Consider the following 26,034-nt stretch of genomic DNA (forward strand, 5'->3'; position numbering starts at 1 on the left):
CCTGTAGTCCTTGATCCCTAGCTTGGGAATAGGCAGGAGGGGAGTGTTCCATGGAGATAAAGGACTATTAATTTTAAGAAGAGTCTCTATTCCTCTTCCCGAGGAACTATAAGGGCCATGATGACTCTCATTCCAGGTAACTTTAGCTGTAAAGAGCCGTGCTTTGTGAAAGAGATAGTGGCTCTCAACTTGCTAAGTACATCCCTTCCTAGTAAAGGCAAGGGTCAGTCAGGCAGATACAGGAACATGGTGAATACCTCCCACTGTGCAGGTCCAGGGCAAATGGAAAGCTTGCTTTGCTGAAACCCCTGTGGCTCCAATTATATCAATAGGCATTTTGGATAAGGGGGCGACCTGGGTGGTTACTGCTGAATGTTCAGCACCAGTGTCGATAAGAAAATCAATATTCTTGCCCCCGACTGTCATCTTGACCATGGGCTCTTTGGGGGCACATGAGCCCAGTCCCCCTCAGTCCAGAAACCCTTCTGCCAGATTAAACAAGGCCCCTTCGTCCTTGTCTGATGCCTCCGGCTCACAGCCACTTTGTTTCCGGCCGAGACCAGCTGGGTCATAGACACGCTAACCCAGCGGAGTTATGTGTCCCTTTTCTAACTGTTCATTAATGAAGTCCTCTAAAGCCTCCAGTTTCTCTTTACTTAGCTCATCGGTCTATCCAAATTGGCTTATCTGTTAACCATTTTTAAGATATAGCTTCTGGAGGCTTAACACTGGGCGCCATTAAAAATGATATCCTAAGCCTTGGGGGGAACTTTGTCTTTCCGCTTGAAGAGGCTCCTTCAAACCTTGCAAATTTTTTCCTAGTCTGATACCAGGGACATACCCATTTCATGCATCATATGTTGACTTTGAGGACTATATAATTGTTCTGGAATTAGAACTTGTGTTCCCCATTGTTGTAATAAATCTCTTCCCCATAAATTTATACGTACAGAAGTTATAATTGGTTGAATAGTCCCAGGTTGTCCATCGGACCTTTCACAATGCAAAATACTACTTTGTTATACTTCACGGACTTTACCAACTCCAACTATGTTAAATTGAGCAGGTTGAATTGGCCACACAGACGGCCAGTGCTATACAGAAATGATTGAAGTGTCCGCTTCTGCATCTACCAAACCTTTAAATTTCTTTCCCTGAATAGTTATTTCACAGGTAGGACATTTATCAGTAATATGATTCACCCAATAAGCTGCTTTGCCTTGTTTATCCGTGTACGGTTCTTTTGGTCCCTGCTTTACACACTAAAGGAAGGGTATTGCTCTCCTCGAAGTGATTTTTTTCGCAAGCTCTAATGCACTCTCCTCTAAGCTGCTCTATGGCATCACCCTGCAAAACCACTTGTGCATCTAAACCAGCCCAGCCGCCATCCCCCAAAAGTTGGTCTGCAGTTATAACAAATCCTCCTGTTTGTTTAATTTCACTTTTCCCCATTTTCACATACCACACAATCAGGAGCTGTGCTATACACTCTCCTGGCTCTGCTTTCCAGGGAACAGAAGTAGATATAACAATTTGAATTTCCTCATTGTAATCTGAATCAATGACTCCTGTATGTTATTTGTACTCCTTTTAAACTTAAACTAGACCTTCCTAGAAGAAATCCTGTCATCCCTGCTGGCAAGGGTCCACAGACTTCTATTGGGACCTTTTGCGGGGGTTCCCCAGGCAGAAGGCTCACAGCTTTTGTGCAGATAAACCTACTGTGGCACTACTGGCTGTGGCAGTGGACACATATTGTACAGGGGTGAGGGAATGGCCTGAGCCGGAAATGCCCCAGTTTGGAATGGGGCCCAGGGTGGGCCCCACATTCCATTTCCCGAAATAGGGTTCCCGTCTTTATCAAACTTAGAGTGACACTGATTGGCCCAATGTTTTCCTTTTTTACATTTTGGACATATTTCAGGCTCAGCAGTTTTCTTTTTTCCACTATCTGGTGGCCTGACTCACTGATTTTTTCTACATTCTTTTTTAGTATGACCATGCTTCCCATAGTTAAATCAAGCTCCAGGAAATGGAGTTTCCTTTATCTGCTCTCAGTCCTGCCATTGCCTATGCCAACAAAGTAACTTTCTGCAGATTACCTCCGATACTGTCACAGGCCTTGATATCATCAACTAAATGTGCTTTCCCTCTAATAGGTCGCAGAGCAGCCTGGCAATCAGGATTAGCATTGTCAAAAGCTAATAAATGCAACACTATATCCTGAGCAGCCAAATCTGCAATCACCTTTTTAAAAGACTCCTGTAACTGAGCTATAAAATCCGTGTACAGTTCTTTTGGTCCCTGCTTTACAGCACTAAAGGAAGGGTATTGTTCTCTGCCTGAAGTGATTTTTTTCCCATGCTCTAATGCACATTCCTCTAAGCTGCTCTATGGCATCATCCTGCATAACCATTTGTGCATCTAAACCAGCCCAGCTGCCAACCCCCAAAAGTTGGTCTGCAGTTATATTAATTTGAGGTTGGGCCTGGGTATAAGAGTACCCTGAATGGAAGCTTCATCTGCCCACTAAGTTTTAAATTATAAGAACTGAGCAGGAGTCAGACAAGCTCGAGTAAGAGCGTCCCAGTCAGTAGGAATCATCCGACTGGAAACAGCAACATTCTTTAACAGTCCCATTACAAAAGGAGAAGCTGGTCCATACTGATTAATAGCTTATTTAAATTTTTTGAGTAATTTTAAAGGAAAAGGCTCAAATGTAGCTATGATATTTCCCTGTTGATCTGGGGGTGTATTCTAACAGGGAACTGCCAAGCCTCTAAATTACCCTCTCTTCTAGCTTGCTGGAATCCTGCCTGAATAGAACTGAGAGCAGTGCTGCTTGAACAGTCACTGGGGCGACTACTGTTCGCCCAGTGTCCTCTGGAAAAGACAGATCTGGAGAGTCAGGCCATTCTTTTTCTTCAAAATAAAGGGGGTGCAGAAGGGTAGGGATGAACCTCTTCCTCTTTTGCTGCTTTAGCTTTAGCTGGCAAACAAACCTGCTCTGTTACTTCTTTTGTTACGTCGTTATACTCTCCTCCCTCCTCATCATTAGTGTGAAAACGTTCCAAGGTGGAACGAACCAGAGCCCACACTTGTCCCACTGTTACCCTGATGCTTCCAAGCTCCCTTCTTACTCACCACGTGGATTGCTTTAAGAGTACTTGGGTGTCCTCCGGCTTAGTTCCATGTTTTCCAACTGTCGCTCTGGCGACCCTTTGACCTGGGTTCGAGCCCCACATATGGGCACCACTTGCCGAGACCAGCTCAGTTGTGGAGACCCTAACCCAGCAGTGATAGAGGAATTAAAGACACACACACAGAAATATAGAGTGAGGAGTGGGAAATCAGGGGTCTCACAGCCTTCAGAGCTGAGAGCTTTGAGCAGAGATTTACCCACATACTTATTGACAGCAAGCCAGTGATAAGCATTATTTCTATAGATTATAGATTTACTAAAAGTATTCCTTACAGGAAACAAAGGGATGGGCCGAAATAAAGGGATGGGTTCTGACTAGTTATCTGCAGCATTAACATGTCCTTAAGGCACAGATTGCTCATGCTATTGTTTGTGGTTTAAGAATGCCTTGAGCAGTTTTCCACCCTGGGTGGGCCAGGTGTTCCTTGCCCTCATTCTGGGAAACCGACAACCTTCCAGCGTGGGCATCAAGGCCATCATGAGCATGTCACAGTGCTGCAGAAATTTTGTTCATGGCCAGTTTTGGGGCCAGTTTATGGCCAGATTTGGGGGGCCTGTTCCCAACAGTTTCCCTTTCAACTGGGGGCACTTGTCCTTCCAATGTTCTATTTCCTTACAGTAAGCACACTGGTTATGTTGCAGGCATGGATGGCCAGACGGGGTCTTTTTCTCGAGGCCCCCTCTCTCTGGCCCCTTTGGGGGGATCCCTCTAATAGCTGCAGCTAGCAGGGCAGCATTTCACTGGGTTTGGCGTTTGCTGTCTCTGCGGTCATCTCTATTCACAAACACCTGGTTGGCTATCTCCAGTAACTGTGAAGTGTATTCACACCTGCAAACCCAGCCTGTTTCTGTAGTTTTCTTCTAAAGTCTTCTGCACTTTGACTAACTAAAGCCATGTTAATCATGTGCTGATTTTCAGGGCTATCAGGATCAAAGGGAGTATACATATGATAGACCTCACATAGTGTCTCATAGAATTGTGCCGGGCTCTCATCCTTTCCTTGAATGTTCTCAGAGACTTTGTTAACATTTGTGGCCTTCGAGCTCCCTTCTTTAACCCTTCCAGAAGGGCTTCCCTGTACCAGTTTAGCCTTTGCATACCCTGTCTTTCATTTGGGTCCCACTGGGGGTCTGTTCCTGCTAATTGGATCCTCACATATTCTCGGGGGTTTTGGTAATCAGCTGGAACATGTTCTTCCAGCCACTTAGTTGCTGCTTGGAGCACTCTCCTCCTTTCATCTGTGTTAAAGAGGAACATGAGCAACTGGTGGCAATCAGCCCAGGTGGGGTTGTGGGTCTGGATAATAGTTTGGAGCAAATCAATTACAGCTTGTGGCTTTTCGGTATAGGATGGGGTGTTGTTCTTCCAGTTGAGGAGATTGGCAGAGGTGAAGGGCTGGTACACAAAAACATTTCTCTCTACCATCTGCCCATTCTCATCTACCCCAGTATACACTGCTCTCTCAGGGGCATTTGTATCCCGGTTTTAGGTTGCAAATGAGCTGCCAAGGGAGGGGTCTTTCCCGAAACTTCACATCCTTTCTTTTTGCCTCTGGGTGGCCTAGGGGTACGTAGGCCTGTGGAAGCTTGGGCGCGGTGGACTCAGGAGTGGGAGGCCTTCCTTATTGGTGAAAGCAGGGGGAGGGGCACTGGTGCCGTTTCTTGCCATGAATCCTCTGATGTTGGGTCGGACAGGGTTTTAGGAGCTGATTTCCCTCTGCAGGTTTAGCGGGATTCTTCCTTGACTGTCTGTCCCTTTGCCACTAGTATGGCCAATGCCTGTCCTAGCAGCACTAGGACTGCTGCTGCCTGTCCTCTTAACCACTGTGGGGGGTCTAAAATCAGCTGTAACCAAGTGTCTATGTAAGGAAACTGGTCTGGGTGTCCTGGCTTACCAGTTATCTTGTGCCATACCTTTGAAACAAGGGACCTGTCTAGGCTTCCTTCTGATGGCCAACCCACTTCTAATGCTGGCCAATCTATCTGGCACAAGGTTCTAAGTTTTCCTGGGGTCATAGTAACCCCATAATCTCCATTAAATCCTTTTTTGAAATTCTTTAACATAGTTCCTGATGGAGTGGGCTTACTTTATCTCTCACCCAACTCCCCACCCTCCCCCAGACAAAAACAATGCTCATGCCACAAGAAGGGAAAGGGTAAAGGGGTTACTCACTTGCCTTGCCTGTCACTGGCTGCTTCCCTTGCGGGAATCTTAGATCCTCTTAGCTTAGGCAGGCTGGTACCAGATGCCAGCGTGAACTGTCACTTAGCCATTTGAGGTATCCTACTGAACTGCAGCTTGGGGCTCAACACTCACTTAGGACGGTGACCGCTGTCCATCCGGTGCCTGTCTGAAACACAAGCATTCACTCATTGTCACTCTCCTTTTTTTTTTTTTCCAAACAAGCCAAGCCAAATCAAAATCAAAACAGACCAAAGTGCCGATAAGGGCACACTGTGGGTGATCAGGCCACTCTTCCACTCAAATGAAGTGGGCAAGTTCCCAGGACCAGTCCTACTGTATTCCAGATGTCCAGACTCCAAGCGCCAGTTCCTTCCCGTTGTTCAGCCGCTGCATTGATCCTCCGCGGGGTCTTGCCATGCACCACTCTGACTGGGCGTTCCACCGGAGCAAATGCCTACCCGGGAGCGCTCTCAGGATTCGCGTTGCCTAAGCTAGCCAGAGTCCCCACAGGGATGCTCTGCTGGGCAGGCCTAAGCCGCCTAAGGGGCTGCCTCGACCATCCGTTAATCACCTTGATTCCTGGTCAGGGAACCAAGAAATGTAGCAGGACTAGCTGCAGACAAAACACCTCAGACACCGGGTTATAGAAGGAAGAGACTTTATTTGGCCAGAAGCCTCAGCAGACTTGCATCTCAAGAACCGAGCTCCCTGAAGAAAAAGTTCCTGGCCCTTTTAAGGGCTTACAACTCTAAGGGGGTCCACGTGGAAGGGTCGTGATAGATTGAGCAAGTGATCCACAGGTAACACATGTGGTTAGAGTGGGGGCATTAATCTTTAACCTCAGGCCTGGTCAGTGGCGTCCGTTGGTCTTGCCACTGACTTCATTCCTGTTGTTTTTCAGCTTTAATTCCTCCTCTTCAGAGACAGGAGACTGTAAAAGAAATGGCTTCTTTCCTCATACTGATCCAAATTAACTAGGATGGCTCCAAGTGGTAGATGGTACTAACAGCAAGCTGCAGATAAGGACGGTAGGCCCTACTTCCATGTGAGGTAATTAGATAGTTTTTGCTGAAATCTCAGGTAAAGGACATATCAGAGACCTAAGCACAGAATTGGAAGGAGCAAATTGCTGTCTGGTTCAGGCTTCTCAGACTATAAATAAGTTGCTAAGACCTCTACCTCAGGATCTTGTTAAAATGCAGATTCTGGTAGTGGTGGCCCGGGGCTGTGGGGAGGGAAAATGAGGAGTTACTATTTAATGGGTACAGAATTTCAGTTTTGGAAGATGAAAGGGGTTCTAGAGATTTGTTGCATGACAAAAGTGACCTGACAGTTAAAGAGAGGAGCTGCTAAATGGGCCATCTGTTTCTGAATGGGTTCCTGATAGTCCTGTGACCATGTTAAAATGTGGGGTAGTGGGAATAAACTACAGGGGTCCAAATTAAAGAGATGAGTTGAGGTGGATAAGGATAGCTTAATAACATGCAAGCTAATTTACAAAATTTCCATATAGGTTATTATTTTGGGCACAGGGTCTCACGCCTGTAATCTCAACACTTTGGGAGGGCAAGGTGGGAGGTGAGGAGTTGGAGACCAGCCTGGCCAACATGACAAAACTCCATCTCTACAAAAAATACAAAAAGGGCCGGGCGCGGTGGCTCACGCCTGTAATCCAACATGACAAAACTCCATCTCTACAAAAAATACAAAAAGGGCCGGGCACGGTGGCTCACGCCTGTAATCCCAGCACTTTGGGAGGCCGAGACGGGCGGATCACGAGGTCAGGAGATCGAGACCATCCTGGGTAACACAGTGAAACCCCGTCTCTACTAAAAATACAAAAACTTAGCCGGGCGAGGTGGCAGGCGCCTGTAGTCCCAGCTACTCGGGAGGCTGAGGCAGGAGAATGGCGTGAACCCGGGAGGCGGAGCTTGCAGTGAGCTGAGATCCGGCCACTGCACTCCAGCCTGGGTGACAGAGCGAGACTCCGTCTCAAAAAAAAAAAAAAAAAAAAAAAAAAAAGAAAGTCTTGAATATAGTTACTGAAATAATCATGAATGTCTTCTTGGGGCCCAAATGCCAGGATGGGGCTGAACTCTCAACGATTGCCTTAACTACAGCAGTGGGCTGCAGCCCAACAGAGCAGAGTGTCTAGCAAGTATTACTCTCTGACCCTTTTTTTTTTTTTTTTTTTTTTTTTTTTTTGGAGACAGAGTCTCACTCTGTCGCCCAGGCTGGAGTGCAGTGGCCGGATTTCAGCTCACTGCAAGCTCCGCCTCCCGGGTTCACGCCATTCTCCTGCCTCAGCCTCCCAAGTAGCTAGGAATACAGGCGCCCACCACCTCGCCCAGCTAGTTTTTTGTATTTTTAAGTAGAGACGGGGTTTCACCGTTTTAGCCAGGATGGTCTTGATCTCCTGACCTCGTGATCCGCCCATCTCGGCCTCCCAAAGTGCTGGGATTACAGGCTTGAGCCACCGCGCCCAGCCACTTTCTGACCCTTTAACATTTTTCCTGAATCTATTTGGGCTGTTGGCATTAGTAAGTATACATTTGCTTCTGGTAAACATGGTCCAAACACCTCCAACAGAAGTCTGTCTTCTCTTACTGCTTTTTCAAAGTCTGCAAGTGATATCTTGCCATCATTGTTATAACCTTAGAGATGAAGATGTTTCTTGATAAATACTAGTTTTCAATTTTGCATGGAAAATAGCTCTCTAGACTAAAAAAAATTTACCAAATAAAAGTTCACACTTCTGTAGACACCCTACATAACTCAAAAATTGTTTATTTACAGAGGCCACTTATTTTATTTGTATTATTCTAATAGGCATACCTGAGTTACCTTAGATATACAAAATATAGCCCTGTCCCTAAAACACTTATACTCTAATTGGAGAAATAAGATAAAAATTAGAGGAAGTCCATTATTATATGGCTACTTTCTGATAAAGTAAGTACAATAGGGCAATGATTTTCAAGTTAATTTTTTTGTAGAATTTGTTCCACAAAGGATCTCTTACTTGGCAGCCCATCAGATAAAAAGGGTAACAGTGAAGTTGCTCTGCTAAGGAGCAAGACACTGGAAGTTATGGAAGCAACAGTTCTGATGAAGACTTGCAGACCACTGCTGAACCTTTAAGGATGGTTGGGATAGTAGAGAGGTGTGAGGAGGAAGTGCAGAAGAGTGGCCCACCCGAATTAAGACAGCAAATGGGTATAAATTAAGACAGACCTGCCTGGAGTGAAGCATTCATGACAGGGATTATGAGAGACTAAGTATGTTGCGCAGGAGTAGGGGGTGAGAGTAGCATGTGTAGAGATTATGAATGCCTTTAACTGCTTAATTGGATTGGTTTCAGCAGGTCCTTGTTTTTCACATCTGGGCCTAATTACATCAGGGTTCCTGAGAGTTTAATCTAGAGAAAACTTGAGTAATAGTCCGAACAAATTTATTCCGTAACATTTTATTTCAAAGGAGAGGTCCCAATTAGACAAGAGAGAAATAAAGGGGATCTAAATCGGAAAGGAAGAAATCAAATTATTCTTGTTTGTAAATGATATAATCTTACATTTGGAAGAACCTAAAGATTACCCCCAAAAAACTATTAGAACTGACAAATTCAGCAACATTGCGGGATGCAAAATCAACATACATTTCAACATAGCAAAAATCAGTAGCATTTCTATAAGCCAACAATCTGAAAAAGAAGAAACGTAATCCCATTTACAATAACCATACATAAAATTAAATACCTAGGAATTAACCTAAGAAATGAAAGGGCTCTACAATGAAAACTATAAGGTACTAATGAAAGAAATTGAAGAAGACACCCCCAAAATGGAAACAGATTCCATGTTCATGAATTGGAAGAATCAATATTGTTAAAATGTCCATACTACCCAAAGCAATCTACAGATTTAACGCAATCTCTATCAAAATACCAATGACATTCTTCACAGAAATAGAAAAAACAATCCTAAAATTTATATGGAATCACAAAAGACCCAGAATAACCAAAGCTATCCCGAGCAAAAAGAACAAAACTGGTGGAATCACGTTACCTAACTTCAAATTACACTACAGTGCTATAGTAACCAAAACAGCATGGTACTGGCATAAAAACAGACACACAGAGCAATGGAACATAATAGAGAACTCAGAAACAAATCCATACATCTACAGTGAACTCATTTTTGGCAAAGGTGCCAAGAACATACGTTAAGGAAAAGACAGTCTCTTCAGTAAAGGGTGATGGGAAAACTGGATATCCATATGCAGAAGAATGAAACTAGACCCCTACTTCTCACCATATACAAAAATCAAGTCAAAATGGATTAAAGACATAAATGTAAAACCTCAAACTATGAAACTACTACAAGATAACATCAGAGAAACTCTGCAGGACATTGGTCTGGGCAAAGATTTCTCACAAGCACAGGCAACCAAAGCAACAGTGAACAAATTGGATCATGAAAGTTTAAAAACTTCTGCACAGCAAAAGAAACAATCAAAGTGAAGAGAAAACCCATAGAATGGGAGATAATATTAATATTTGCAGACTATCCATCTGACAAGGAATTAATAACCAGAATATATAAGGAGTTCAAACAACTGTAAAGGAAAAAAATCTAACAATATGATTTAAAAATGGGCAGAAGTTCTGACATTTCTCAAAAGAAAATGTAGAAATGTCAAACAGGTATATGAAAAGGTACTCAACATCATTGATCATCAGAGAAATGGAAATCAAAACTACAATGAGATATCATCTCACCCCATTTAAAATGGCTTATATCGGCCGGGTGTGGGGGCTCACACCTGCAATCCTAGCACTTTGGGAGGCCAAGCACCTTGGAACACCTGAGGTCAGGAGTTCAAGACCAGCCTGACCAACATGGAAAAAACCGTCTCTACTAAAAATCCAAAATTAGCTGGGTGTGGTGGCAGGCACCTGTAATCTCAGCTACTTGTGAGGCTGAGGCAGGAGAATCACTTGAACCTGGGAGGCGGAGGTTGCGGTGAGCCGAGATCGCGCCATTGCATTCCAGTCTGGGCAACGAGAGTGAAATTCTGTCTCAAAAAAAAAGAAAAAGAAAAAAGGCTTATATCCCAAACTCAGGCAATAACAAATGCTGCCAGGGATGTGATGAAAAGGGAACCTTCGTACACTGTAGGCAGGAATGTAAATTAGTACAACCACCATGGAGAACAGTTTGGAGGTTCCTCAAAACTGGACGTGGTGGCTCACATCTGTAGTTCCAGCAATTTAGGAGGCAGAGGCAGGAGGATTGCTTGAATCTAGGAGTTCAAGACCAGCCTGGACAACATAGTGAGACTCTGTCTCTAAAAAAATAAGTTAAAAAAAAAGTAGCTGGTTATGGTGGCACACGCCTGTAGTCCCAGCTGCTCTTAAGTCTGGGGCAGGAGGATTGCTTGAGCACAGGAGGTCAAGACTGCAGTGAGCTGTGATCATGCCACTGCACTCCAACCTAGGTGACAGAGTGAGACCTTGTCTCAAAAAGCTAAAAATAGAACTACCATATGATCCAGCAATCCCACTGCTTGGTATATATCTAAAAGAAAAGAAATCAGGATATTGAAGAGATAGCTGCACTCCCATGCTTATTGCAGCACCACCCATAATAGCCAAGCCACTTAGGAAGCAACCTAAGTGTCTATCAACAGGTGAATGGATAAAAAAAATGTGGCGGGGCGCAGTGGCTCACGCCTGTAATCCCAGCACTTTGGGAGGTCAAGGTGGGCAGATCACCTGAGGTCAGGAGTTTGAGACCAGTCTGGCTAACATGGCGAAACCACGTCTCTACTAAAAATACAAAACTTAGCCGGGCATGGTGGCATGTACCTGTAATCCCAGCTACTCTCAAGGCTGAGGCAGGAGAATTGCTTGAACCCAGGAGGCGGAGGTTGCAGTGAGCCGAGATCATGCCATTGTACTCCAGCCTGGGCAACAAGAACAAAACTCCATCTCAGAAAAAAAAATGTGGTACATATACACAATGGAGTGCTATTCAGCCATAAAAAGGGATGAGATCCTGTCATTTGCAACAACATGGATGGAACTGTAGGTCATTTTGTTAAGTTAAATAAGCCAGACACAGAAAGACAAACTTCACATGTTCTCACTTATATATGGGAGTTAAAATTAAAACAATTGAACTCATGGAAATAGAGAGTAGAATGGTTACCAGAGGCTGGAAAGGGTAATAGAGGGGTGGGGGTGAGGGGGGGATGGTTAATAGGTACAAAAATGGGAAGAACGAATAGGACTAGTATTTGATAGCACAACAGGGTGACTATAGTCAACAATTATTTCATTGTACATTTAAAAATAACTGAAAGAGACAGGTGCAGTGGTTCACGCCTGTAACCCCAACAGTTTGGGAGGCCGAGACGGGCGGATCACTTGAGGTCAGAAGTTCGAGACCAGCCTGGCCACAACGGTGAAACGCCATCTCTACTAAAAATACAAAAATTAAGCTGGACACCTAATTTTTGGCACCTGTGATCCCAGCTACTAGGGAGGCTGAGGCAGGAGAATTGCTTGAACCCAGGAGGCAGAGGTTGCAGTGAGCTGAGATGGCGCCATTGCACTCCAGCCTGGGCAATGGAGTGAGACTTTTTCTCAAAAAAAACCCCCCAAAACCCAAAATATTAATAATAACTAAAAGACTGTAATTGGATTATTTGTAACACAAAGGATAAATGCTTGAGGGAATGGATACCCCGTTTACCATGATGTGATTATTATGCATTACATGCCTATATTAAAGTATCTCATGCACCCCATAAATATATATATCTACTATGTACCCGCAAGAATTAAAAATTAAAAAAATATATTCATACAAAGAAAGAAGGGTATGTGTGGTACTGGGAAACATACTGTCTCTCAAGAAGAACTCTACCCTCAGCCCTAACAGGCCTAGTGAGTATATTTCCAAAAGAAGAGGATACTTTGGAGACTGCATTATCTGCATCTGAGACTCCAAAACCTCCCACCATCTGTTTCTTTCCTGAACTCCAAAGTAATACAGGTGAACCGGGCCTGGGCAGCCTTAGATTCACAAAACCTCACTGGTATCCAGCTTAGGATCAAAGAAAGAAAAGGTAGAAAACACCATGTTCACAGTAAAATAACTACCTTAGGCTTTTTTTTTTTTTTTTTTTTTTTTTTTGAGACACAGTCTCGCTCTGTTGCCCAGGCTGGAGTGCAATGGCATGATCTCAGCTCACTGCAACCTCCATTTCCTGGGTTCAAGTGATTCTCCTGTCTCAGCCTCCCGAGTAGCTGGGATGACAGATGTGCACCACCACGCCTGGCTAATTTTTCTCTTTTGGATAGAGACGAGGTTTCACCATGTTGGCCAGGCCGGTCTTGAACTCCTGACCTCAAGAGATCTTCCCATCTCAGCCTCCCAAAGTGCTGGGGTGACAGGTGTGAGCCATTGCACTTGGCCAAGAATTACCTTAGGTTTTATTGAGAGATGAATTATGCACCCCATTTTCTAGTGACCTTGGGTAAACCTTTCTGTATTTCAGTTTTCTCCTTTGCAAAATGGAGATAATAGTTTCTACTTCATAGCGATGGCAACAGTGGCCCATCTGGAGCGGCCACTACAAAGGTGTCAGCTGCAGCAGGGAGGTGTGACTGGGGCTGTGTGCTCTAGGTAGCAGGCAGGATCCCCACCCTCCTGAGCACAGCTGCAGCTGCCCAAGCCACAGCTGCGGACCCAGGCATCTCTGCACTCTTGGGGGCCGGGAAGGCCCCCCTTCCCCCTCCAGGCTTGGAGGTGCCTGCTGCCACTCTCTGACCTCTCCCTTCTCCCAGCGCCTACTCCACAGGCTTGGAAGCACCTGCTGCCACTTCCTGGCCTCTCCCTGCTCCGGAACCCACTCCAATCTTAGAGCAAAGTTGAGGCTGAGCCAGGGCACTATTGCAACCTGGCCAGGTGTGCGCACACTCAGGGCAGTGCTGACACATCAGTCCCCTGCTGACTTAGCCCCCTCCGGACTTTGGGCACTGGCTAGCATTGGAGGGAAGGCCAAGGGGGTGCTGAAAGCAGCTCAGCGCTGGCCTGCAGGCACTCCTTGGCCCAAACAACCTGGGTGCCATGAACAATGGCAGGAGGCAGACAGGCTCTGGGGTGGAAAGGGGTGGGTTCTCAGTTAAGAAGAGAGAAGGAGAGAAGAGCTGCGGCCCTTCAGAGAGCCCAGACCTAGGAGCTCCGCAAGCCAGGGATGCGACACCCTGCTTGGGAATCTGTAGTTCCTGGCTTCTCCAAGCTTCTGGGCACCACCACATTCGCTGGTGCCAGCCGTGGAAGCTGCTTGCGGTACACCTGGTCCAGCTGCAGCCCCACAGGGAGTTAGCGCTTATGCTGGCACCTGGAGCTGGCCACCCCACCGCAGCCAGTGTGCCTGAGTGTGCGCAGTGGCTGGACCCCGTGATCATTCACTCACACACCACACCCTTTGCTGCTCTGTGCCTGACTCACCCTTGGCAGGCATGGGATCTAGGGTCAGTAGCACAAGCCAAGCGCAAGCCTGCCAGGCCGAGTGGATGGAATGAGTCCAGCGGGACTGAGCAAAATTTGGACAAAGGTGCCACTAGCCACAGAGGTTTCTGGCTGGCAAAGTGACACCCCAAGAATCCCATGACAGTGAGGTTGTTTTGAGAATAAAATGAGTTCACGGCCAGGTGCGGTGGCTCGCACCTGTAATCCCAACACTTTGGGAGGCCGAGGTGGGAGGATCATGAGGTCAGGAGTTCGAGACCAGCCTGGACAACATGGTGAAACCTCATCTCTACTAAAAATACAAAAATTAGCTGGGTGTGGTGGCGCATGTAATCCAAGCTACTCGGGAGACTGAGGCAGGAGAATCGCTTGAACTCAGGAAGCGGAGGCTGCAGTGAGCTGAGATTTCACCATTGCACTCCAGCCTGGGTGACAGAGCGAGACTCTGTCTCAAAAAAAATAAAAAATAAAAATAAAATAAAATGAGTTCACACATTAAAGCTCCCTGAAGGGCCCTGCATTTAGAAAGCACTTTAGAGGGGTCAACTATTTTTATTATTATGTTATTGTATTATAATGAATATGTAGATGGATTGGAGGAGTTAGGTCATAAAGGCAAAATAGAGTAGCATCCAGTTGTACATGCATTGCATCTGGTCTCCCCCTAAACTAATGAGGTTTTACTGAGTAAAATTTTAAAAATAGTAAAATAAGCATTCATTTTGTATAGTGATTCATTTAGTTGCCCAGCTATTCTATAAATATTTGTTGAGCACCGCTATCAGTCAGGCATTGTTCTAGGCAATAGTTAGGTCAGAGAACAAACAAAAACCCCTGCACTCATAAAGGCTACATTCATTATGGAAGAAAAGAAATCATTTCCTTAGCTCTATCTAACTATAATGAACTGCAGTTTTTAATTCTTACCATTTTCTTCCGTGTTATATCTACCAATTCTTTAATTCCTTCATAGTCTCTTCTTCAGATGACTGTTGGTGTAGACTGTTCTTCAACATGTCAAGTATTTGCTTTCGAGAAATGTAACCATCTCCATTTAAATAATAAACTTACAGACTTTTTAAAGCATAAGAAGTTTAAAGATTTGAATAACAGCAGTTCAAGTGTCATTAGTCTTCTCTTTAGTTATTTCAATTTATGATACTAAAAGAAAAAACAATGGATATTCCACACAATGACGAGTTTAATCTATTATACGGTAGAGAGATTTTAGAATAAAGCACTCTTTATATTTTTTCTATCAGATTAAATATTCCTTGGGATGTGAAAAGAAAAATGTAATTTCTGGATTTTTATATTGCAAGTTTAAAAATGATATGAAGCTGTAATCAAGGAGCTTTGAGATGAAGTTTTTAAACCTTTGATCATGCAATACATATATATACATACATGTATATGCATGTGTGTATCTATGTCAATATTATGATTCTCTTCTTACATAGAGTGCAAAAACGAAGTACACACTTCACTATATTGCTGACAAAGAACGTTTTTGGATGTATTCGGATGGTGAATCAGTAATGTCCTTGGGGTGTGTTCATCTGCACTATCCAAAATTATCAAATAACCTCTCCCTGGAGAATGCTTTCCATGACTTATAATCATGGAACTTAAGGTCATGCTTTCCATGATCTTTATAAGCACAAAGTTCACTCACTTATCCCACAAATGATCTTACTCAGGTCATTTGTGAATAAGGGAGTCCCACAGTGAAGGAGCTTTTGTGGGGTTTATAATCTAATTAAATGTTTTAGTAAAAGTAAGAATAAAACTCCAGATTATCAGATTAGTTGGGTCTTTCTGTTGAATTTCTTCAATCTATAGCATACATATGAATTTGCAATACAACCTGACTAGAAAGTAGTATTTTCTCAAAATTAACATATCTTTAAGTGTATATGAAACAGTTTTAGGAAGTGAGATTAGAGACGGAAAATTTTTTTCATAATGGGAGGCTGTTCAACCGTGTACAGCTGCATTCAGTGTCAAGACCATTTTCACCAAATATTAGCATTACCACAAGAATTTACATTCTGAAAACAACTGTTCACTCCTCAGTGAGACTTTTGTATAAAACACTGCAGTGGAAACTATATTTATTTATTTATTTATTATTTTTTGAGACAGAGTCTCACTCTGTCGCCCAGGCTGGAGTACAGTGAAGTGATCCCAGCTCACTCCAACCTCTGCCTCCTGGGTTCAAGCAATTCTCCTGCCTCAGCCTCCCCAGGAGCTGGGATTACAGGGAAGCTCAACCACGCCCAGCTACTTTTTGTATTTTCAGTAGAGAGGGGGTTTCACCATGGTGGCAGGCTGGTCTGGAATTGCTGACCTCAAGTAACCCACCCACCTTGGCCTCTCCCAAAGTGCTAGGATTACAGAAGTGAGCCACCACGACCAGCTGGAAACTATATTGAAAAGTTATCTCATCTCATGCAAAGTTAGAGTGGGAGAAAAAAAGTACAACACAGAGAAACTAAAAAATTCATAAATGTCAAAGAATTTCCCCTCCATAACCCATGCACTGCCATGTGCAAAGCCTGTTTCCTGCCTCGGAGGCAGCCTCGGAAATGCAGTCTTGCCAGCTGATCAGAGTTGGCACAAGCCCTGACTCTTAGCTGTTGTTCTTAATGTGGGCCATAAGCCAAAGACCCATCCTGGTGGTGACATTTGGGCATTCCAGAACCAGTAAAGGAAATGTTTGGGGCTGGAGACTCTTCCATGACCTTACAGTTGTGCCACCCATTTCATTTGCTTTTTTTTTTAAGCTGTCATGAACTATTTTTGCAAGGTTGCTATACAGAACACTGATTTTATATTTTTAAACATTTAAGCATTCACTAAGTACAAAATTGTCTATATATTACCAAGCCAGTAATTACATACAGAAATCTTACACTTCAGCTTTTCTTCAAAAGTTCCTTGAAGAAACACTGATAATCCTTTAACCTACTCTTTTACTTTTTTGTAGTTATCATTGTCTTTGTCAAATGCAAAAAACACTGAAATAAAAAGAATGTGTAATTGTATTGTAACTTAGTGCTATTTTGTAATTCAACAGTATGTAAGTATGAATAGATAGAAAAATGTTTCTCCCAAATTGAGGGGGAAAATTTTTGGCACAGTTTCTTGAAATAATCAAAATTACAGGAAATGTGTTTTATGCTGTATTCTTGAAGAAAGAAAAGAGACATTCTCCTCCATGAGCACTGATGAGTTTCATTTGTGATGTTTTATACAGTTACTATGCGCCAAGAAGACACACAGCGGAGTTAATGGGATTATGTTTACTCTAAAAAAAAAAAAAAAGTGGCAAAAAATATGTTCTAAAGAGTTTGCACAATATCTAAAGGTAATTTACTAAAATAATACATTATTTTTAAAATTGGAAAATTTAGTATCATCCTATAAAAATAAGTTAAGATATTTACTCTTTTTGAGATGATGACTATGTTAATTATTTTGATTGTGGTGATGGTTTCATAGGTGTATACATGTGTTAAAACTTATCAAATTGTATATCTTAAAAATCTATTACTGGCTGGGTGCGGTGGTTCAGGCCTATAATCCCAGCACTTTGGGAGGCCGAGGAGGGCGGATCACCTGAGGTCAGGAGTTCAAGACCAGCCTGGCCAACATGGTGAAACCCTGTCTCTACTAAAAGTACAAAAAATTAGCTGGGCGTGGTGGCAGGCGCCTGTAATCCCAGCTACTCTGGAGGCTGAGGCAGGAGAATCACTGGAACCCGAGAGGCGGAGGTTGCGTGAGCTGAGATCGTGCCACTGCACTCCAGCCTGGTCAACAGAGACTCCATCTCAATTAAAAAAAAAAAAAAAAAAAAAAAAAAAAAAAAAAAAATCTGTTACTAAAACTAACTGGATCACATTAAGTAATTTTTTTATTTTAAAGATATGATCTTTGAGTTTTTCAATAAGAGTCATTACCATTTTTTATACTAACTGATACATGTTCTTTATTTTTATGAGGAAAATGAAGCCATTTAGTAATTTACATGTCTACAGCATGCGAATCTAAAGACATCATGATTAAAAGCCACAAACTGCGTATCTTTTAAAAAAATGTTACTGATCAGGCTGGATGGGGTGGCTCACACCTGTAATTCCAGCACTTTGGGAGGCCAAGGCAGGTGTATCACTTGAGGTCAGGAGTTCAAGACCAGCCTGACCAACATGGCAAAATCCCATCTCTATTAAAAACACAAAAATTAGCTGGACTTGGTGGCATGCCTGTAATACCAGATACTCTGGAGGTTGAGGCCTGAGAATCCCTTGAATCTGGGAGGTGGAGGTTACAGTAAGCTGAGATCGCACCACTGCACTCCAGCCTGGGCAACAGAGGGAGACTATCTCAAAAAAAAAATAAAAATAAAAAAAAAATAAATAAATAAATAAAAAAGATACTGCTAGCTTACTTAGCTCATTACTGGTTGTTTCTCTCTTTCTCTTTTTTTTTTTTTTTTTTTTGAGGCAGAGTTTCGCTCATGTCACCCAGGCTTGAGTGCAATGGCACAATCTCGGCTCACTGCAACCTCTGCCGCCCAGGTTCAAGGGATTCTCCTGCCTCAGCATGCACCACCACACCTTGCTAATTTTTTGTATTTTTAGTAGAGACAGGGTTTCACCATGTTGGCCAAGCTAGTCTTGAACTCCTGACGTCAGGTGATCCACCTGCCTCAGCCTCCCAAAGTTCTGGGATTTCAGGTGTGAACCACCGCGCCTGGACCTACTGGTTATTTCTCAAAGCTGTACACCTATGAAGTATGAAATTCTGAGTGAGTTTGTATTGAAAACTATCCTCATGATCAAACCAATTATGTTTATAGCACCATGCCTCTGGAATTATGCCTTTCTAGTTTGGAGTTAAAAAAATTCAGCCTGGGCCGGGCGCGGTGGCTCAAGCCTGTAATCCCAGCACTTTGGGAGGCCGAGATGGGCGGATCACGAGGTCAGGAGATCGAGACCATCCTGGCTAACACGGTGAAACCCCGTCTCTACTAAGAAATACAAAAAATAGCCGGGCGAGGTGGCAGCGCCTGTAGTCCCAGCTACTCGGGAGGCTGAGGCCGGAGAATGGCGTGAACCCGGGAGGCGGAGCTTGCAGTGAGCTGAGATCCGGCCACTGCACTCCAGCCTGGGCTACAGAGCGAGACTCCGTCTCCAAAAAAAAAAAAAAAAAAAAATTCAGCCTGGCCATGGTGGCTCACGCCTGTAATCCCAGCACTTTGGGAGGCAGAGGTGGGCAGATCACAAGGTCAGGAGTTTGAGACCAGCCTGGCCAACATAGTGAAACCCCGTCTCTACTAAAAATACAAAAGTTAGCTGGGCGTGGTGGTGCATGCCTGTAGTCCCAGCTACTCGGGATCTGAGTAGTTTGCTATTTCAGATTGGCTCTTTTTAGTGTCTTATGACTTCTTACCCCTATTCGCCAACATGTCATCAGTCATTCCTAATACGTTGTGCAGGACCCCTCGAAATGTGTTACGATCTAGCCCAGTGTTATTAAATCTTCCATCAGCTCTTCCCACCAAGCTGTGGAAAAGTCTTCTGAGACGCTCTAGCTCACTTTTTTTGGCTGTAAAATGAAAAGGCAAATAAATACAACTTAGATTTAATCAATGAGTTATTCAGTCCAATTAAGTATATCTTACTAAGCAGCTATTTTGTTATTTTGTTCCTATGATGCTAGGTGTTCTGATAGAAAAAAATATATACGATATGGACTAGTTACTAAAGAGCTTACACAATTAATGTGGGCCTCACTTAGAAATTTCCTGAGACGGTACGCAGCTGCTAAATCATGTAAGATAACATTCACCACTATAGGCATGTGAAGAAAGAAAAATCAGTATGGGAAAGGAGTTGGGCCATTTTCCTGGGACAACTAGACTGTGAGCTGAGCCTTGAAGGATGCATAGTATCTATGTAGGAAGAAATGTGTTGAGGGTGTTAAAGAGGAGGAAAATTCTAGGAAAAGAGGACAACATGAGTAAAAGGAAAGAGGTAGAATTTTAGGATTGAAATAGAACATGCCTTACTGGGAGCATAACGAGCATAGCAAGGAGTTGGTAAGAAGAGAATGGCAAGGTTGAAGAGGATAAGCTGATGGTGGAGGGCCTTCAATGCCTGGTCAGAGGTGTCAGAATCGGTGTCATTTTGTACCATCTGTATGAGAATTAACCCCTTCTCCACTGCCCCATGCTTGCAGTTTCCCAGAACTTGCCCCAAATCTGCTAAACCAGAATTGTTAACAGCAGGCCCAGGAATTAGCTTTTGAACAAGAGCACAACTTCTATGCCCTAGGAGTTGAGAATCTTTGGGTTAAGCCACTGAACATTTTGGAACAGGAGAGGGGCATAACAGTAAAAGTGGTTTAGGAAAATCCATTGAAGTAGGAAAGCTAGAAGCATGGAAGCCAGGCTTGGAGGCATAGGGTTTGGGATAGAAAGGTGGAAATAAAGACAGAAAGCTGGGGAGGGAGCCTGAGATGCTGCAGAAACTCAGGCTTTGTGACTGATCAGATCTGCAGTGTTCAAATGGAAATTTTAAAATATGCACATACCTGGTTCTCACTCCAGACTTAGTAAAATCCTGTTTTGAACAAGTGCACAAGTGTCTGACACACTGTCAGGACTGAGAACCAACAGGTGAGACTTCGAGGGCTGGGGATACAAGACTTAGTAAGCCGCTAGGTTCCACTTCCACTTCTCATGCTAGATGCTGAGAGACTTACACAAGCCATACAGCTTCCTTACGCCTCTCTGCCCTCACCTATAGCACTTAGGTTTTGTCCTGGATGATCTCTGAGACTCCTTCAGTCTCTAAAAGCATAAAGTGTCACTGGGCACGGTGGCTCATGCCTGTAATCCCAGCACTTTGGGAGACTGAGGTGGGCAGATCACCTGAGGTCAGGAGTTTGGGACCAGCCTGACCAACATGGAGAAACTCCATCTCTACTAAAAATACAAAATTAGCCACGCGTGGTGGCGCATGCCTGTAATCTCAGCTACTCAGGAGGGTGAGGCAGGAGAATTGCTTGAACTGGGGAGGCAGAGGTTGTGGTGAGCCAAGATTGCATTATTGCACTCCAGCCTGGGCAATAAGAGTGAGAGTCTGTCTGAAAAAAAAAAAAAAGATTACACTTTATGCTTTTTTTTTTTTTTTTTTAGACACAGGATCTTTCTCTGTCACCCAGGCTGGAGTGCAGTGATGCGATAATCGTTCACTGCAGTCCTGAACTCCTGGGCTCAAGAGAGCCTCCTGCCTCAGCCTCTTGAGTAGCTGGGACTATAGGTGCACACCACCATGTCTGGCTAATTTTAATTTTATAAAGTTTATTTCGATAGTTTTTGGGGTACCTGTGGTTTTTGGATACATGAATAAGTTCTTCAGTGGTGATTTCTGATATTTTGGTGCATTCATCATCTGAGCAGTGTCCATGGTACCCAGTATGTAGTCTTTTATCCCTCACCCACCTCCCACCCTTCCCACAGAGCCCCTAAAGTCCATTGTATCATTCTTATGCCTTTGCATCCTCATAGCTTAGCTCCCACTTATGAGAACATGCAATATTTGGTTTTCCATTCCTGAGTTACTTCATTTAGAATAATGGCCTCCTGCTCCACCCAAGTTGCTCCATCTAAAGACCATTAACTTTTAAATTTTTAGTAGAGATGAAGTCTCACTATTTTGGCCAGGCTGGTCTCCAACTCCTGGGCTCATGCAGTCCTCCTGCCTTGGCCTCCGAAAGTGCTGGGATTATAGGTATGAGCCACTGTGCCAGGCCTAGCAGTAGATTCTTTCTTTCTTTTTTTTCCCTTTGAGATGGAGTCTCGCTCTGTCACCCAGGTTGGAGGGCAGTGGCACGATCTCGGCTCACTGCAACATCTGCCTCCTGGGTTCAAGCGATTCTACTACCTCAGCCTCCCGAGTAGCTGGGATTATAGGCGCCCACCACCATGCCTGGCTAATTTTTATATTTTTAGTAGAGATAGAACTTCACCATGTTGGCCTTACTGGTCTCGAACTCCTGGCCTCATATGATCCGCCTGCCTTAGCCTCCCAAAGGGCTAGGAGTACAGGCATGAGCTGCTGTGCCTCGCCACCTGGTAGTAGATTCTTGAAACTACCTTATTAATGTTGAATCCTGATGAGGCAGTTTGTATTTTCCTAAAGATGATTATATCAATGTATCCCATTGAATATGCTCTTCTTACAATGTGACTTTGATACTCCTCTCTTAGAGAAATGGTGTCTATGTCTTCTTCTCTTAAACTAGGGGGCTTTTTGTGACTGTTTTAACCAATAGAATATAGTGAAAATGAGGCTCTGTGATTTACAAGGCTAGGTCATAAAATGGATGCAGCTGCTTTGAGCATAAAAACTTGGAAAGTCTTTTCTTGTTTGGAATATGAAGAAAAAGGAAGCTCAGGTGTAGATCTATTATATAGAATATAGTGTATTAATGCTTGCCTGAAAGACACCCTGCTCCACTCTGGTAGAAAGTTATTATCTGAGTGGAAATGTTAGCACCAACAGTGGTGTGGAAATATTAGCACCGATAGTGGTGTGTACATGGAAGCCCGAGAAAAGAGAGATTGGAAGAATAAGAGGCAGGAGCTTCTCTGAGAGTCAAATGTTGACAAGTCATCCAACAAAGCAATCAAAGATTTTAGATACAATCTTCAGCAAGTAGTAAGCTAACTTTTCCTGAATTTTCCCAGTGTATCTCATGTTTCATTACATCTAAAGGCCTTTCACATGTGGTCAAGAAACCATTGTAAGGCCAGGCATGGTGGTTCACGCCTGTAATCCCAGCACTCCTAGAGGCAGAGTTGCGCAGATTGCTTGAGCTAAGGAATTTGAGACCAGCCTGGGCAATATAATGAAACCCCATCTCTACAAAAAATACAAAAATTAGTTGAGTATGGTGGCGCATACCTGTAGGCCCAAGCTACTTGGGAGGCTGAGGTGAAATGATGGCTTGAGTTAGGGAGGTTGAGGCTGCAGTGTGCTGTGTTTGTACTACTACTACAGTCCAGCCTGGATGACAAAGTGAGACTCTGTCTCAAAAAGAAAAGGAGAAAAGAAACCATTGTAAATGATATTTGAGAAACCATGGGTCAGTAATGAGGATGGTGTTGAGATAATAGAAATTGACCCATTTTAGTTTGGAATAATTTTAGATTTACATAAGAGATGCAAAGGTATTACAAAGAGTTCCTATATACTCTTCATCCAGTTTCTCCCTAATGCTAATGTCTTACATAACCATGGTACATTTGTCAAAGCTAATGTATTAACATTGGTACATTACTATTAACTATAGACTTTAATTGGATTTCCACAGTTTTTACACTAACATTCTTTTTTTGATCTCAGAATTCAATCCAGGATACCATATTCGGTTGTCATGCCTTCTCCAACCTGTGATAGTTTTCAGTCTTTCCTTGCCTTTCATGAACCTGACAGTTTTGGATTTATTTTGTAGAATGGAATGGTCATCATTTTGTTTTTTTAAATATTTTTATATTTTTCTTTTTTATTTTAAAGAGATGGAGTCTTGCTGTGTGTCCCAGGCGGGAGAGCAGTGCCGTGAACTCATTGCAGCCTCAAACTCCTGGGCTCAAAATATGCTCCTGCCTCAAGGCCTCCCCAGTAGTTAGGACTACAGGTGCATGCCATCACATCTGGGTGTTTGCCTGTTTTTCTCAAGATTAGATTGTGATCATGTGTTTTGGGGAATAAAACCACAGATGCAAAGTGCTGCTCTAATCACATGTAAAGGGAACCATGATCTCAACATGACATATCACCATGGTTGTTAAACTTGATCATTTGGTTAAGCTAGAGTCTGCCAGCTCTCTCTATGGTAGTTACTATTTTTCTCTTTCCACGATCTATTCTTTTGAAGCCGGTCACCCAAGAAGGGAATTAAGCTCCACTCCCTGGGAAGTGGTATCTATACTATTATTTAGAAATCTTCCATAAGGAAGATTTTTCTTTTCCATTTATTATTATTAATTAGTATTGTCACATGTATTTATTTTATACCACTGGTTATACACTGCTATGGTCTGTTGAGGCCCCTCCCTGGCCTCCACCAAATTCAGGTTTAAATTTTAACCCCCAAGCTAATGGTATGAGGAGGTGTAGCCTTTGGGAGGTAGCGGCAGTTAGGTCTAGTGTTCTTATAAAGTAAGAGACCCCAGAGGGTTAGCTAGTCTCTTCCACTGTGGTGAGGACACAGCAAGGGAGTGCCACCCATGAGCCAGAAAGCAGGCCCTTCCTTACCAGACAGCGAATCAGCCTCGACCTTGGACTTCCCAGCCTCCAGAACTGTGAGAACTACATTTCTGTTGCTTATAAACAATCCAGTCTATGGTATTTTGTTACAGAAGCCCAAATAGACTAAGACGCCTATGAATACTATGTTACTTTGTTGCTCAAGTTGTTCCGGCCTTGGCCATTGGCAGTTTTCAGGTTGGCTTCTGTATCTTTTTAAATATATCCTCATCTTTTTGCTTTTTAAACATTTCTGTGAATCAAGATGTTCAGGAAGCATTGGAAGTCTGGTCAGTACTTACAGCTCTTGACAGTTTCACTGATGGATTCTACCAGTTTCTTCAGAGCCGTCTGGTCCATGTCCAGTGTGGCTTTAGCACACTCCAGAATTTCCAGATAGCCTAGCTTCAAGCCTGGGCATCCTGAGCTATCACTGTTTCCACAGTTCACTACTCCAATCCCAACGTGGAATGTGACCATGGCAACATCCCAGCAACCAAACACAGAAGGTTCTCAAGTAACTGGAAAAGTATGCAATAATGGTTGCTACCACTTCGAATATGGTAATTTCATTAAGGTTTCTGTGATCTAAAATTTTATTATTTTCTTTTTGAGACAGGGTCTTGCTCTGCCACGTTGCCTAGGATGCAGTGCAGTGGCGCCATCTCAGCTCAATGCAACTTCCACCTCCTGGGGCTCAAGCAATCCTCCCACCTCAGCCTCGTGAATATGTGGGATTACAGGCATGCACCACCACACCTGGCTTATCTTTTGCATTTTTTGTAGAGATGGGGTTTTGCCATGTTGCCCAGGCTGGTCTTGAATTCCTGGGCTCAAGCGATCCACCCACCTCCACCTCCCTAATTACTGGGATTACAGGCCTGAGGCACCATGACTGGCCTATTTTTTTTAGACAGGGTCTTGCTGTGTCACATTGCCCAATCATAGCTCACTGCAACCTCGGCTTCCCAGGCTCAATCCATCCTCCACTTCAGCCACCCAAGTATGGGCTGCGGGCACAAGTCACCACACCCAGCTAATGTGATTTAAAAATTTATAGCAATTCCAACATTTTTCTTCAGGGCTAAACACCACTTAAGTGGTATTTGGTATCATTTATACTCCTTCAGCACCAACAGAACAGTTGAAAACATATTTGAACACGTAACAACTAAGTAAAATCACAAATACCTTATTCTTTAAGCTGAAGTAATTTCCCAGGCTATCAGCAGCTCCTTCAAAGGTTACAACCTTCTCCAAACTCTAACCAAGCACCCTTTTATGATATCCAAACGCTTCTATCTGGGAGCTTCTAGAAAAATGTAAAAACTCACTTTTACCCCTCCAACTTTGATTGGGTTGACTGGTAGGATAACATGGTGTGATTATGCCAAAGTTGACTAAAATGTCAACTGTTCTAACTTGATTGTAAAATCCTGGTAGAGAGAACAAACACGTAATCTATGTCTGCTGGCCTTCACTGTGGTAAGGCGAGAAAATGTATTAAAGTGATTTTTACAATTTAGGGCACTAGATTCTTACTTTCAAATAAAATATAAAACCCAAATTTAAAATACGGCAAAGGCTGGGCGTGGTGGCCTATGCCTGTAATCGCAGCACTTTGGGAAAACGAGGTGGGAGGACTGCTTGAGCCCAGGAGTTTGAGACCAGCCTGTGCAACACAGGGAGATCCTGTCTCTACAAAAAAAAAATTAGCTAGGTGTGGCGGGGCATGCCTGTCACAGATTCCAGTCACTGGGAAGGCTGAAGTGGGAGGCTGGCTTGAGC

At 43.6% G+C, this 26,034-nt stretch overlaps 1 protein-coding gene across 2 annotated transcripts; it reads right to left on the reverse strand.

The window, feature by feature from the left end:
• Positions 1-10,316: 10,316 nt before the first annotated feature.
• Positions 10,317-25,182, reverse strand: LOC126951301 (calaxin-like). 2 transcript variants are annotated; one of them, XM_050785350.1, is made up of 3 exons: positions 24,549-25,182; positions 19,382-19,537; positions 10,317-10,460 (listed from the first exon to the last, which is right to left on the reverse strand). In XM_050785350.1, the coding sequence occupies exons 1-3, from the start codon at positions 24,724-24,726 to the stop codon at positions 10,354-10,356; spliced, it is 441 nt and encodes a 146-aa protein (XP_050641307.1). In that variant the 5' UTR covers positions 24,727-25,182; the 3' UTR covers positions 10,317-10,353. The 2 variants fall into 2 exon arrangements, with proteins under 2 accessions (XP_050641307.1, XP_050641308.1); XM_050785351.1 differs by lacking the exon at positions 10,317-10,460 and having other exon boundaries at positions 19,206-19,537.
• Between the last annotated feature and the right edge of the window lie 852 nt (positions 25,183-26,034).

This window comes from Macaca thibetana, chromosome 3 (genome assembly GCF_024542745.1).
Source record: "Macaca thibetana thibetana isolate TM-01 chromosome 3, ASM2454274v1, whole genome shotgun sequence".
In the NCBI taxonomy this organism is placed as follows: Eukaryota; Metazoa; Chordata; class Mammalia; order Primates; family Cercopithecidae; genus Macaca; species Macaca thibetana.